The sequence below is a fragment of the Hemitrygon akajei genome, chromosome 14 (genome assembly GCF_048418815.1).
Source record: "Hemitrygon akajei chromosome 14, sHemAka1.3, whole genome shotgun sequence".
NCBI lineage: Eukaryota > Metazoa > Chordata > Chondrichthyes > Myliobatiformes > Dasyatidae > Hemitrygon > Hemitrygon akajei.
Window position 1 is genome coordinate 14,653,802 of NC_133137.1, and position 16,187 is coordinate 14,669,988.

Genomic DNA, 16,187 nt, shown 5'->3' on the forward strand with positions numbered 1-16,187 from the left:
AAATTGCTGGGAGCTGTAAACTCAGTCAGCTCCATCATGGCACTAGCTACCACAATATCCAGGACATCTTCAAGGAGTGATGCCGCAAACACATAAATCAGTAAATAAAATGAAAGTACACCAGTGTCAGAATCAGGTTTAACATCACTGGCATAAAAGCTGTCAATTACAGTAAGTGTGTGTATTTATGTGTGATATATCACACATAAATACACACATTTCTTACTGTTATTTAGTTTTTATTATTAGGTATTGCAATGTACTGCTGCTGCATAACAAGTTTTAGAACATACCATGCCAGAGATATTAAACCTGATTCTGACCCTGATGTACTTTTTCCAGTAAAAATTTCCTCAATAAACTATTTATCAAGTACAGTATATTCAGATTATTTTCTGTTTACATAACCACTGTCCTTTTTCTATAAAGAATCATTTGTAATTCAAAGTGGCCTCAATCTTAGGGAAAATTAATGTGGACACTGATGCATTTCTAATTATTCTAAAAACATTTTAGTACATGTTTAATGAGAATGAAACATTAATTTTGATTATATCCATATCAGGATCAATGACACAACTACACAGTAAGGCTATTTAATAAAATAATAAGAATGCATCAAGCTTGTTGAAATGCTTTTCAGTTACATTAGGAAGCTAGTGTCATGAGCCTTCTGTCCCAAGCAATTAAAATAGTGAAGTTAAAACAAGAAGCAATTGATTGACTTCTGTCAAAATTAAAACAAATTATTCTGAAAACACACTATTATTTGTGATGCAGTAATGACATGGATTTGCAGAGGTTGTGTTAAATAATGCTTTGGCAACAAGCATCCCAATAGTTATTGCTGGACTTAATTGAGAGGTTAAAGATCATCAACATAAGAATCCACAGATTTTCAAAGTATGTAGCAAATGCAATCACTAACAACCAGCCTTTTCTCTATTACATCCTTCAAGTGCAGGAATTCAGGACTTAGTAATAATACCATGCTCTGCAGGACATACAACACGGCCTTTCACAGATTAACTCACTGTGACATGATTACATGCATGGCCAGATACCATGTTCTATTACACAGTCTTATTCACTCATCTTTAAAATTCCAACCTCTTTTGTGAAAAATCGCTTTGAAAAGGAATCCACAATTTCCCGCACTTTCCAGCCAATAGTGTATCGTGTTCGGTATTCTTCTCTCCAGTTGTAATTTCCTGTTGTGCTGCAGTATTTTATTAGTCTTGGCCACCTGTAAAATTACATGCATCATATCCATATTAATGTATTTTTTTTAAAAGTATGACTCATCCTTGGAGGCTAATCTTTCCAAATTCTTTACTTTGTTATTCCCCACCTGACCAATGAATTTGCTTGCTCCTGCACTTCCATAACTTTAGATGGAGCATTATGTGTTTTCCAAGAGACAACTAAGTTCCATTCTAGCAGCAGAACGTGAAGTTATAAAGCTGCAAACTGCGTCATAACTACAAAGAACTTTTGGTGCAGTTAAAGTAGAGATAACACTGTAATCAATTTACACACAATGACAAACAATAATATTCAATAAATAATTAGTTTTAGTCATGTTGGCAGGAGAGATAAGTATTCCCCAGACACTGAGGAGAACTACCTTTCTCTAAGTTGTGCTATGGATTCTTTTGTATTGAAATGGAAGGAAATAAAGTTATTTTTTAAAACAGCGCTTTTTAGCAACATAGCACTCCTACAGCTCTGAAGTATTGCACAGGCAATACATTTGTTTCCAATTCGAACTGTCTGAAAGGAGCACGCCCTCCCCATGATCCGCGTGGGTTTCCCCAGGGTGCTCTGAATTCCTCCCACATTCCACAGACGTAATAGTTAGTAGGTTAACTGATCATTGTAAGTTATCCTGCAATTAGGCTAGCATTAAGTAGGTGGTTTGTTGGGCCAGAAGGGCTTGTTCCACGAAGCATCGCTAACTTTAGAAAAAACAAAAAATAAATTTGAAGGGACAATCACTTGAAAACTGTCACTGAGCTACAGCTGCGTCGACTGACCAATAAGCACATACCTTTGCTTTGAAGCTGTTGCGTTAAATATAGTCATGTTCTGAGTTCAAAGTAAATTTAATAACAAAGTACATTTAAGTCACTATCCTCAGATTCATCTTCTTGTGGGAATTCACAGTAAATACAAAGAAACACAATAGAATCATTGAAAAACTGCATACAAGACAAACAAACTGCAAATCCAAAAACAAACAATGATAAGCAATAAATATTGTGATCATGAGATGAGTCCTTGAAAGTACTCATCTTTGGTAGTTCTCATCATAGGTTGTGGGAACAGTTGTGTTGGGATAAGTGAAGTTATCCCATTTGGTCCAAGAGTCTGACAATTGAGTGGTAATATCTGTTCCTGAAACTGGCTGTGTGGGTCATGGGGCTCCTGTACCTCATTCTTGATAGCAGCAGTGAGAAGAGTGCATGGGCTGGATAGTGGGCCCTTGCTGATGAATGCTGCCTTCCTGTGATAGCACTTCTTGTAATGTACTCAAGGTGGGGAGGGCTCTAACTGTTATGCAACCAGTCTGTATACTCTCCACCACACATCTACAGAACTCTGTCAAAGTTTTAGATGACATATCGATCTTTGCAAACTTCTAAGAAAGCAGAGGCATTGCCCGTGCCTTCCTCATAAAGAGAATTACATGCTGGACCCAGGAGAGATTCTCTGAAATGACAACATTGAGGAATTTAAAGCTGCTGACCCTCTCCACCTCTGATCCCCTGATGAGGACAGGCTCATAGATCTCTAATATTCTCCTCCTGTAGTTAATAATCAGCTCTTTGGTCTGCATGACATTGAATGAGAGGTTATTGCTGCGGCACCATTCAGCCATCTTTTGAATCTCCCTCTTATATGTTGATTCGTCGCCACCTTGGAGCTAGCCTACGAAAATTGTGTCATCGACAAACTTAAATATGGCATTGGAGTAGTGCTTTGCCTTACAGTCCTAACGAAAAAGTGAGTAGAGCGGGGAGCTAAGCATACAGCTTTGTAGTACACTTGTGCTGTTAGTCATTGTGAAGATGTTGTTGCCAATCCAAAATGACTGGGGTCTGCAAGTGTGCAAATTGAAGATCCAGTTGCAAAAGGAGGCATTGAGCTTATTGATTAGTTAAGGAGATGATAGTATTGAATGCAGAGCTCTAGTCAATGAAGAGCATCCTGATGCATACATTTTAGCTGTCCAGCTTTTCCAGGGTTAAGTGAACAGCCAATGAAATCACATCTACTGCAGAACCATTGTGATGGTAGGCAAACTTGAGCGGATCCAAGACACCTTTCAGGCAGTCACTGAAATGTTTCATCACCAACCTCTCAAAGCACTTCATCACTGTGGATTTATGTCCTACTAGATGACAGTTATGGAGACAGGTTACCACGTTTTTAATGGGCACAGATATAATTGAAGCCTGCTTGAAGCAGATGGGTAGACTGCCAAAATGGGAAGTTAAAGATATTAGTGGACATTCCAACCAGTTGATCAGCACAGGTCTTCAGTACTTAGCCAAGTGGGCCAGATGCTTTTGGTGGGTTCACCCTCCTGAAAGATGTTCTCACATCAGCATTAGAGATTGAAATCACAGAGGTCAATGGGGGCTGTGGGAGTTCAGGAAGAGCGCTCAATGTTTTATTGATCAAAGTGAGTTTAAGAGGCTTTGAGCTCACCTGGGAGTGACACCTTGTTGTCACTTGGTTTTATTTTGTAGAAGGTGATAGCATTCAAGCCCTGTGATGGCTATCTGAAGGTCATACCTGGATTTTGTGAATTTTACTTGGTTGCCAGATCTGAACACCACTGACCTGGCCCTCAGCAAATTGCAGATCTCTTAGTTCATCCTGGGCTTCTGGTTGGGGAAGAGCCTGAATCAGGAGTTCCTAACCAGGGCTCCAAAGACCTTTGCTTAATGATGGACCAACACTGGCAAAAACCATGGCATAAAAGAGGTTGGGAACCCCTGCTCTGAATGATTTTGTGGGGCCACGTTTGTCATGACTGACTTCATTAAAGTATGTGACAACTTTGGCATATTCAGAGTTTTAATTCATTTTAATTATGTATTGCAATGTAAAGCTGCCACAAAACAACAAATTTCACAACATATGCCAGTCATATTAGACCTGATTCTGAATCTCTGACTAGTCCTTGAACATGTCCCAGTCCAGTAACTCGAAGCAGTTCGTAGCTTCTCCACTGCCTCCTATGCATATTCAGTCATGCGTTCCCACTATCAATTTTCATTTAAGTCACTACATAATATTAATTCCTTTATCCTGTAATGGTCTTTCTCTGAAACACCAAACCTTATCTCTTTATTACTGTCAACAGCTCTAAGGCACGTGCAGAAGCTACCCAGCTTAATTAGGTCCCTTCCTGACACAGGGTGATGCCCAACTCTTGACCTAAATCAACAGGTTAGAACATGGCTCATGATGAGGAACATGCTCCTGCACTCAATCTCCTGTATTTAATGCAAGTGAAATCCATCCAGGAATACAATTCACCCCAGTGAATGCTTAAAACATTGAGTAATTCAATAACAATGATACCAAATTCAGTCATTTCACTTGGCATTTGGCATGCTCCGCAGTACTGTCCGAGTCAGTGTGGTAATCTATAGTTACAATCCGAGTACAGTCAACCTTCACTAATCCGACTACCTGCAATCCAGTTCCTTCGATAATACGGCACTGATTTCAAATTTTCCGCGTACCAATCTGCTGCGCATTGTTTTGGTTGTGCTAGATCTGTTCACGTGTTGGTGCGCTCTTGTATGCACAGACAGGCAATTCCTGCTTGTTTTCCTGCATTTATTAATACCATTTGCTCCTTTTTTAGCCCCAATTACGGCCCCAGTGAGTAAAGGAAATGCACCTCATGCTGTGAAGCGAAAACACCGCACACTATCCATTAAAGATAAGGTTGAACTCTTGAAAAGACTGGACAGTGGTGTATCGGTGAAAAGCTTGTGCGAGAGTTACAACATTGGCTCTTCCACAGTGTACAATATAAAGAAACAAAAAGAAAAACTGCTACATTTTTTTTGCTGATAGTGGCTCAAAGAAACATGTGCGTAAGAAAAACAATGAAAGACGGAAAAAGTTCAGAACTAGATAAAGTGCTGATAACGTGGTTTAATCTTCCTGTAAGTGAAGGTGTTGAACTATCTGTATATGGTGAAGGAACAAGCAAAAGTGTTTCATGAAGAACTAGGACTAGATTATGAGTGTGACTATAGTGAAGGCTGGCTTCATCGGTTCAAGCAGTGTCATGGCTTACAGTTCCGTGCAGTGTGTGGTGAAAAACGTTCAGCAGACAAGGAAGCAGCAGCAGAGTTTGTTGACAAATTCGCCAAGTTAGTCTCCGATGAAAAATTAAGCCCCGAGCAGGTGTACAACGTTGTGCCAGTTTCAGCACCACTTCCTGATGCTTCACTCATTTTTCAAGATGAAGATGTTGATGATCCTGACAACCCCACATTTGCAGACATGTAACTTTGCCTGAAGGTATATTAAACATCTCACTTTAGAAACGGAAGTGCTCAACTTTACTGTACAAGTTAATTCTTGTACATTTACCTGTACCCTTCATTTTATCTGCACCTGTACAGTATATTACCTTATTAAAATTTCACTTGCTACTCATTTAATATTTCTGTTTCATTATTATCTAACTTGTACTGATATACATGACATTTTAAAGGTATGATGAGGCGGTTAGCTACTGCTTAATGTGATCCTTCTGTAATTCGGCATTTTCACTAATCAGGCACTCCTCAGGTCTTAATGGTGCTGGATTAGTGAAGGTCGACCTGTAGCAGCATCAGTAAAGTGGGCCTTGTGGTGAGAAATGAATCAGCACCTATTTTGACATGTAAATACTCAAAGACAATGGAGACAAAATATGGTTCCCTCTTCCAATGACATTATGTACCTTTTTCATTTTGCCACTCTTCCAAACACTCTAACATTGATAAATAGAAAATATGGGTAAAATTATTGGCTAATAGTCCCTGACACTATAACGATTATTTTTTTTAAACCCTCTTTGTGTAATGCTGAGAATACAACATGCAAAATGAATCACAGACTAAAATGCTAACAGGACAGAACAAGAATCTCAACAGTTATAAGGAATAAAGAATCATTTTACAAATTTAAACAACTGGAATGTTTTTGGAAAAAAGCTAGAATTACGATAACTATATTGCTAATCATATTCTTCGCCCAAATGGATTACAAACAATTAAGAGTTTGATATAAAATACTATTTCTTATTCTCTCTTTAAAGACACTACCTCATCTGTTGAATATTTTCAGAGATTTCCATTTTTATTTTTGACATGCTTGAGTATGATTAGCTGTGTCTTCAGAAGACAAAATATGCTTTAAAAAGGGACTGCTGCTTTAAAAAGTGAAAAACAAAAATCACTGGGAAAAGTTTCAGGCAAACTTCTGCCAATGCTATAATCTCTTATAACTCAGTATGGGCAATGCTTAAGAATTTGAAGAATTACTGCCTTTTAAACATGTACATATCATTCTAGCTGCAAAAAAAATAAAAGCATGGGTTACAACCTTGAATTATTTGCTCAAGAAATAAAACAAACAGAAAAACACTGAACAGCTGCACTTGATTATGAAAGCATGCTGGGAAGCTAAAGTTTGAAAGTTATCAATATTTATTGCTTTTTGTGTTAGTCTTGGTAAAGCATTTTTTATGTAATTTGAAGAACAGCAAAGACAGCAGTTTACTTGATCAGCAAACACAAGGAAATCTGCAGATGCTGGAAATTCAAACAACACACACAAAATGCTGGTGGAACACAGCAGGCCAGGCAGCATCTATAAAGAGAAGCACTGTCGACGTTTTGGGCCGAGACCCTTCGTCAGGACTAACTGAAAGGAAAGATAGTAAGAGATTTGAAAGTAGTGGGGGGAGGGGGAAGTGCGAAATGATAGGAGAAGGCCGGAAGGGGTGGAATGAAGTTAAGAGCTGGAAAGGTGATTGGCGAAAGTGATACAGAGCTGGAGAAGGGAAAGGATCATGGGACAGGAGGCCTCGGGAGAAAGAAAGGGGAGGGAGGGAAAGCACCAGAGGGAGATGGAGAACAGGTAAACAACTAAATATGTCAGGGATGGGGTAAGAAGGGGAGGAGGGGCATTAACGGAAGTTAGAGAAGTCAATGTTCATGCCATCAGATTGGAGGCTACTCAGCCGGTATATAAGGTGTTGTTCCTCCAACCTGAGTTTGGATTCATTTTGATAGTAGAGGTGGCCATGGATAGACATATCAGAATGGGAATAGGACGTGGAATTAAAATGTGTGGCCACTGAGAGATCCTGCTTTCTCTGGCGGATCGAGCGTAGGTGTTCAGCGAAATGGTCTCCCAGTCTGCGTCGGGTCTTACCAATATATAAAAGGCCAATGGGATCTCACTACCAAGCACACCTTTTCCTCCCCCCCCCCTTTCTGCTTTCCGCACGGATCGCTCCCTACGTGACTCCCTTGTCCACTCATCCCCCCGCCCATCCCTTCCCACCGATCTCCCTCCTGGCACTTATCCTTGTAAGCGGAACAATTGCTACACCTGCCCCTACACTTCCTCCCTCACCACCATTCAGGGCCCCAGACAGTCCTTCCAGGTGAGGCGACACTTCACCTGTGAGTCGGCTGGTGTGGTATACTGCGTCCAGTGCTCCCGGTGTGGTCTTTTATATATTGGTGAGATCCGATGCAGACTGGGAGACCGTTTCACTGAACACCTACGCTCGGTCCGCCAGAGAAAGCAGGATCTCCCAGTGGCCACAATGATAAGGCTTCATTTTTATATGAAAGTGCCGTGCATTTGGATACAACATCAATTTTAAACTTCTATCATTTTTACTTCATTTGGTTTTGTTCACTGATTTTAGATTTTAGACCTCCTTCTACTCCAGGTTTCTGAATTATGGGGTGGCTAAGATTAGTGAGGAAAAACAGACTTCCGTAGATGGAGTGGAATGTGCCTGATGGCAGCTATTGGGATAGTCTCTGAAGTGTTGCAGAGCTTCCACCATTTATGCTGGGTTTCCTCAGCTCCCAATCCATGGAGATGAAATGAAGTAAAAATGATAGAAGTTTAAAATTGATGTTGTATCCAAATGCACGGCACTTACGATGCCTTATCAATTCTGATTTTGTAAATTAAAACATGAACAGATGAATTATACTTGCAGAAAACTTGACTTTTAGAAAAGACAAATGAAAGACAGTAGCCTTGATAATAAAGGATGACATAAAATAGAGTATAATGACCTTAGCTCAGAAATAAAAGATGTATACTTGGAATGGAGATAAGCGCCATGACAAAAATCAATGCTTGGTATGGTTTTCATTTGATCAGATTGTTATTTATTAATGGAATGACTGCATTACTGCAGAGGCCAGCAGTTAGTTCCCATCCCTGAAAGACCATGAGAAGGGAGTAATCTGCTGCTTTGAAGTACCACTATCAAATGCAAATTTCTCCACTTAATCCTTTTCTGAAGGAGGTACAATATATTTTCACATCAAAATGGTGAGACTTGAGGGGAAATCTGCGTCAGGGAGCGGCCCATGTACTGGTTGACACTGTCCTTCAAAGAGTAGTTTACAGTGCTGAACAAAATGGTGTCCATAATAGTTGCACAGGATTTGTTATTTATTGTATATGTCCTACCAGAATCTGAAACAGGTGGGCCCCCCCCCCCGTTTTTCGAACGTTCGCTTTACGACAGCTTGCAGTTAAGAAAGACCTACATCAGTACCTGTTTTCGCTAACCAAAGAGGATTTTCGCTTTTATGAAAGAAAGACGCCCGCTTTATACGTGTGTTTACCCCGAGAAAGACTACCATGACCGTGAAGCCTTGTGCGGGCAGTTGTGTGCGCATGCGTGTACAACATATGCGTGAACATGCACATGCGTAGACATGCCGATTTTTTTTCTCAAAATCAATTTTGGCTCACTGTCTTCCCGATTTTGATAAGTGAAACTACACCATACATACAATATTTCTACTTTATATAGGCTGTATATTCCTGCTTTTACTGTATGTTAGTGTTATTTTAGGTTTTATGTGTTATTTGGTATGATTTGGTAGGTTATTTTTTGGGTCTGGGAACGTTCAAAAATTTTTCCCATATAAATTAATGGTAAATTGCTTCTTCACTTTACGACATTTCGGCTTACAAACAGTTCCATAGGAACGCTCTACCTTCGGAAAGCGGGGGAAACCTGTATCCACCGAACATTTAGCTAGATTCCATCTGCTTCCAATCCACCCAATTCAATAGCCGATCTATATCCCTCTGTATCATTAAGCAACCTTCACTATCTAAGACTCCAATTCTTACAACAGCAAATTTAATGGTTATATTTACATTCTAATCTAAGTGATTGTCAGATATTGTACATTTCTGTATATACATATGACAAAGAACAAAGGTCACATCGCTGATCCCTACAATATACAACTGGTCACTGACTTCCAGTCAGAAAAGCCATCCTCCATCACTACTTTATCTCCTATTATTAAGTTAGCTTTTGATCCGGTTTGCAAGTATGCCACCAATCGTTTATTTTTTAACTTCTGGACCAGCATGCTCTGTTAGTATTGGAGTTTTGAGAATTTAACTAGTAGCGTAGCAAAGTAGTAGAGTAGTATTCACATGTAAGACATTAGTGGGCAAAATGACAGTACCTAGGATTGGGGAAGAAAATATGGGCATAGATTGAGAACTAGTTGACAGCTGGAGAGTAGGACTGGAAAACTGAAAATACCTCTCTTTAAGGAGGGAAGGAGGCAGAAGAGAGGAAATTATTGGTCAGTTAGCATGACTTAGAGGTTGAGAAGATGCTGGGGTCCATAATTAAGTTTGAGGTCTTGGAGTGCCTTGGACGCACATGATAAAGAAGGCTTTGGTTAGCAAGGCTTCCTTAAGGGGAAATGTTACCCGACAAATCTGTTGAATTCTTTAAGAAAATAACAATCAGGATAGATGAAGTAGTCAGTGGATGTTGTTTACTTGGATTTTTAGAAGGCCTTTGACAAGGTGTTGCACATGAGGCTACTTAACAAGATAATAGTCCATGAAATTAAAGGAAAGACACTAGCATCGATAGATCATTGGCTGACTGACAAGAGGTAAAGGCTAGGTTTGTGAACAAAGGAAAAGATAACGTTGAGGAAGCAGGGGGTCTGCAGAAGGACTTAGATAGATTGGGAGAATGGGCAAAGAAGTGGCAGTTGGAATTTTGTGTAGAGAAGTGTATGGCCATGCATCAATAAAGTTGAGATTATTGTCTAAACAGCAAGAAACTTCTATAATCAGAGGTGCAAAGGGACTTGGGCGCAGGATTCCTTAAAGTTAACTTCCATGTTGAGTTGATGGTAAGAAAAGCAAATGCAAAGTTAGCATTCATTTTGAGAGGAGAATATAAGAGCAAAGATGTAATATTGAGGCTTTATAAGGCAATGGTTAGACTGTACTTGGAGTACTGTGAGCAGTTTTGGGCCCTTTATGTAAGGATGCGCTGGCATTGGAAAGGGTCCAGAGGAGGTTCATGATGCTGATCCCAGGAATGAAAGGGCTAACATTTTAAAAGGACTTGATGGCTCTGGGCCTGTACTCACTGGAGTCCACTCTGACTGTTCACGATTGAATGGCTGTCTAACAAATATATGCCTCTACTTATGTTTAATAGTGTCACCTTCACCCAGAACTACAGTTCAAACCTGGAGCCAAAGAGTCAGGGAAAAGGACAAGAATCTTAAAAAAATGGTATTAACTGTAGCAGAAATCATTCCAACTTGGATGTCAGCAGAGCAGCAATGGTGTGCGTTTCTGGGAAAAATGAGGAAGGTGCAGGAAGGTGTATTCCAAAAAAATTAAGAAATACTCAAATGGTAAAGTAGTACAATCATGGCTGACAAGGGAAGTGAAAGCTATTGTAAAAGATAGTTACAAAACTACTACTGTACAACAAACTCTGGCTTATATACAGATATCAGTATCATATACCTAATAATCTGAGATAAGATTGGTTACCACTATTTTGCTCTCTTTTTGCACTGCTTATTTATTTTTTGTTCAAGATTGCTTAATGTCATTTCCTGTACACAAGTGCAAAGGAGAATGAAATAATTGTTACTCAGTATCCAATGCAGCACATAAAAAACACAATTAAGATTAAAAATAAGATAATAATAATAATAAACAAACACAAATACAAATACATATTGTTACGAATGTGGAGCAACTCTGAGGGGCCGAAGGGTGCAAAGTCGCCCCCTCCTTTTTGAGAATCGCAGGATCGCTATTATTTTGGGTCTGAGACCTAGGAAATGAGAGAGATACACATCATACCCAGGAAACGAGAGAGAGAGACGCAGAATAGACAACCCGGTGGAATGTCTCCTGACATAAGCGGAAAGGAACCACTGATTACTGCTATTGTCTCTTGGAGAAGGAATTGTGTATTGAGTACTGTACTATTCATTGAAACCCCTCAGGGGACAACCAGAGTGGTCTGGTTGAGGGATTGCATCATCCCAACCTGATTGACATCTGAGACCCCGTGAGTGAGGATAAAAGACGGGTCCGGGGAACACCCCTTTAGACACACCAGGAGAAACGCTAGAAATCCAGTGACAGCGTTTTATAGCGAAGCCGGTGAGAGCTCGTGTATGTCCTTCCTTGCCTGGGTGGTGGGCTCATCACAGAAGAACGGTTTAGCTAAAGGAGAGGTCACACTTGAACGGCCACAACAACGAGACACCGACGGATCGAAATCATAAAGGAAGGTTGGCAAAACCCTTAGCGGTAACTGTTCCCATTCTCCTATCTCTCTCTCTCTCCAACAACTGCAACACAGCGACAAACAAATGACAGCAGCCTGTGTGAACTGAAGCGAACTTTATATTTCCATCGGACAATTCATTATCCCCTAAACACCAATAGAGCTTATTTCTTATTGATTATTATTATACCCGCACTTTTAGGTTTAGTATTGACGACGTATATTATCTGCATATTTACATTGATATTATTTTTGTGTATTTTTACTAATAAATACTGTTAAAAATAGTATCACCAGACTCCAACGGATGCCTCTATCTTTGCTGGTAAGTAACCCAGTTACGGGGTTCGTAACAATATCTTATACTGTATTAGACAGATTAATTATATGTTCATAATGTGGCACTCGGCACAGGAGAGTTAGTACATAAAGTGATGATTTTAAAAAAGTGGTGGTTGGGGGTACAGAGGCATGGGTTAGTGGGTACAAGTGTTAATCAGCCTTACTGCTTGGGGAAAGTAACTGTTTTTTGAGTCTGGTGGTCCTGGCGTGTGTGCTGCATAGCCCCCCCCCCCCCGATGGGAGTGGGACAAATAGTCCATGAGCAGGGTGTGTGGGATCTGTCGTGATGTTACTAGCCCTCTTCTGGCATCTTTCTGTATGTATGTCCTTGATGGTGGGTAGCTTGGTGCTGATGATGTAATGGGCAGTTTTGACTACATAAAAATTACATATACTTACTGCAATTTATAATATATGTATTGTACTGTACAGCTACTACAAAGCAACACATTTCGTAACAGATATCAGTGACAATATACCTGATTCTGATTCTAAAACATATGATATTTATATATTGGTCTAATTTATAGAGTTATTGCACATTACTAATGGAATCAATTTCCAGCCTTTCCTCCCCCACAAACCCTTCAAACGTCTGCACCTTACTTGGATAATCTTACAGATATCAAAGGCTGTATATAGAGTAAATCAAACCACTGTTAGTAAAAATCTATTTTTAATGTTTAATGAAGACATATTTGTCTTTGCAGAGAATCAATACCAAATGTTCCACTGCTACACGGTCAAGGTCCAGTTAAGAGTGAACAATATTATGAAAGTTCTATAATGTGGTCTCATTCCTTTAAACGGTTCATTCCATATTTCAAAATCTAAAAGTGGGTTTCTTCGCAGGGTAAATCTAAATTCAGCCCTTCCAGAAATCGCAAATTCCCACCTCATGCATCCCTTCCTAACCCCCTACCTCTGCCCCCTCCCACAAATTGCTACATACCCCTCACTCCAATAGTGACCAACGCATTCATTCACCCCAGCCCTAAAGCCATCTCATTCCAGACATCCCCCCCCCCCCCCGACCCGATCCCGCACCTCCCCTCCCCCGCCTCAGTCACCTGTGCCTGAACTTGTGCTTCCAGACGGTGCTCCGGCCCTGACACACCTCATGCAACTTCCTGCACGTCTGGCAGACGCTGACCACGTCCACGTAGCTCAGCGAAGGGCAGCAAAATATCTGCTCCAGCACCTCCTCGGGCAAATCCACCAAACCACCGCCCTCTCCCACCGTCGTCGCCATCTTACTTGTTTTCATGGCGACCCGACCCGGCTGCCCCAACTTCCGCTTCCGGTGCGCGAAATTCAAACAGTTTGTAGCACCGGTGGTGCCGGAAACCACAGTCTACCACAACAGCTCCGGATTACTGTACTACAGTCCCACCACCAACACCCAGAATAATAATTTACAATCAAATGCTTGGCACTGAAGATACACCAATTTGGATGTTCAGGCATCATAACGACTGGAAACTCTCAAATTCGGCAGTGCATTGAAATTCATCTTTGTCTCAACGCTTGTTCTACAACATGCAAGCTGTCATACTAACCTGTGGGTTCTAAAACAGAATTACACTGCACTGGGAGACACAAGAAAGTGCAGATGGTGGAATCTGCAGCAAAATACGAACAGCTGAAGGAACTCAGCAAGTTGATAAACACAGTGCAAGATCTTGAGCCAAGATATCAACCTTTCCTTTGCCTCTGCAGATGCTGCTGACCAGCTGAGTTACTCCAGCTGTTTGATTCCTATCCTCAGTGACGACTGGGGTCAAGCAAGGTGTTAACTTTGCCAATACCATGAAGCAAGGGGTCCATTGGGAACCCCTATCTTATAAGATCATACTTGACTGATTGCACTGTATAATGGACACTGCTTCGCACAGGAGCAGCTGCTCTCAAACTAGTCAGAAGTTTGTTGCGACAGTAATAACTCAGGCAGCAAATGACTGGTTTCAGAAGACAATTACTGCTCATGTTTTGCACATTTTAAAGTTCTAAGTAAAATTTATCATCAGAGTACACGCATGTCACCACCCTGAGATTTTTTTTCTGCGGGCATACTCAGCAAATCTGTAGAACAGTAACTAAACAGGATCTGTAAACATCAGGAACTGTAAACTGCAAATACAGATAATAAATAGCAATAAATAATAACCATGAAATAAGATAAAAGAGTCTTTAAATGAGTGCTTTGTTCAAGAGCCTGATGGTTAAAGGGTAGTGACTTTTCTTGAACCTGGTGGTGTGAGTCCTGAGGCACTTGTACTTTGTACCTGTGGCAGCAGCGAGAAACGAGCACGGCCTGGGTGGTGACGATCTTTGGTGATGGATGCTGCTTTTCTATGGCAATGTTTCATGTAGATGTGCTCAATGGTCAGGAGAGTTTTACCCGTGATGTGGCGGGTGGAGTCTACTACCTTTTGTAGGATTTTCCACTCAAAGGCAGTGGTGTACCCATACTGGGCCATAATGCAGCCTGTCAGCACACTTTCCACCTCACATCTAGAGAAGTTTGCCAAGGTTTTTGATGGCATGCCGACTCTCCGCAAGCTCCCGAGGAAGTAGAGGCACTGTCGTGCTTTCTTCGCAATTATATTTATATGATGGGTCCAGGACAGGTCCTCTGAGATACTGTCACGCAGGAACTTAAAGTTGCTGATCCTCCCCACCTCTTATCCTCTGATTACTTGCTCATGGACCTCTGGTTTCTCCTTTTCTTAAAGAATTCCAATGAAATATCAGGCAAGATTTCCCTTTAAGGAAACCATGCTGACTTTGGCCTTTTTACCATGTGTCACCAAATACCCCAAACCCTCATCCTTAATAATGTACACCAACCACTAAACTCACAGTGTCAACCACTGAAGTCAGGTTAACATTGTATAATTTCCTGTCTTTTTAAAATGTGGAGGAATATTTGTGATTTTCCAGTCCCCCCGAACCAATCCAGAACCTAGTGATTTTTAAAATATCACCAAAGCCTCTCTAATCTCCTCAGCTAGCTTCTTCAGAACCCTGGGTTTAGTCCATCTGATCCAGGTGATTTATCTACCTTTTGACCTTTCAGCCTCTGAAACACCTTCTCCTTAGTAATAGCCACTCTGCCTCCTGACATATATAAAACTCTTGGTATTCTCTTATTTTATTGGCTTGCTTACTTGCATATTTCATCTTTTCTTTCTTTATTTTTATTGCTTTTTGTTAGTTTTTAAAAGTTTCCCACGGTAGCACAATACTAAAGACTGGGGCATCAGAATTGAATCCTGGCATCCTCTGTAAGGAGTCTCTGTATGTTCTTCCTGTGGAATGAGTGGTTTTCTCCCAATGCTGTTTTCTTCCCACAGTCCAAAGACCCACCGATTAGTAGGTTAGTATGTCACCGTAAATTGTCCCAAGATTAGGTTAGGGTTAAAACAGGGTTGTCAGGGGTTGCTGGGCAGCAACACTCAAAGGAGCTTTTTGATTTATTGTAAATAAAATAAATAATTTTTGCGACATTGTGTGCCCTCTCTTTTGCTTTTATGCTCATTGACTTGCCTCGTCAGCCACGATCGCCTCGTCCTCCTCCCTTTAGAATGCTTTGCTTCTTTCAGATAAACTGATCGTGCATCATTTGAATTACTCCAAGGAACTCCAGCCACTGCTGCTCACTATCAACCCCAAACAGCGGTTCTAAGTGGCAGACTGAATCTGCATTTCCCCAGCGGTCCCATTGCGCTTGCATGTTCATGCACAGATTTGGTGTTTCTAAACAAGTTCGAAATTCCCAATTTTTCTGAATGAAAAATTATTGGCAAAAGACTGTGCATGGCCTGACAATACCTTCAGTGAAGGCACAACGCAAAACATTATCTTGCTCTCACACACAAGCTCGGAATTCAGGAAATGAGGTGGGAGTGGGTTTGCTATGCTTCGGTTTATGGTGTGATCACAAGGTACTCGTTCACTAGGATCCAGAATGTAT

The 16,187-nt window shown here is 40.7% G+C and overlaps 1 protein-coding gene across 2 annotated transcripts in view; it reads right to left on the reverse strand.

Moving 5' to 3' along the window:
* Positions 1–13,488, reverse strand: part of fbxo21 (F-box protein 21) — a 28,458-nt gene extending 14,970 nt beyond the window's left edge. For both annotated transcript variants that reach the window (XR_012101350.1, XM_073065482.1), the window contains exons 1-2: positions 13,282–13,488; positions 1,111–1,246 (exon numbers count right to left, since the gene is read on the reverse strand). Coding sequence is in view for 1 of the 2 variants with exons in the window: in XM_073065482.1 (XP_072921583.1) it covers positions 1,111–1,246; positions 13,282–13,478 (333 nt within the window). In the remaining variant the exon portion in view is untranslated. The remainder of the gene's footprint in view (positions 1–1,110; positions 1,247–13,281) is intronic.
* Positions 13,489–16,187: the final 2,699 nt, after the last annotated feature.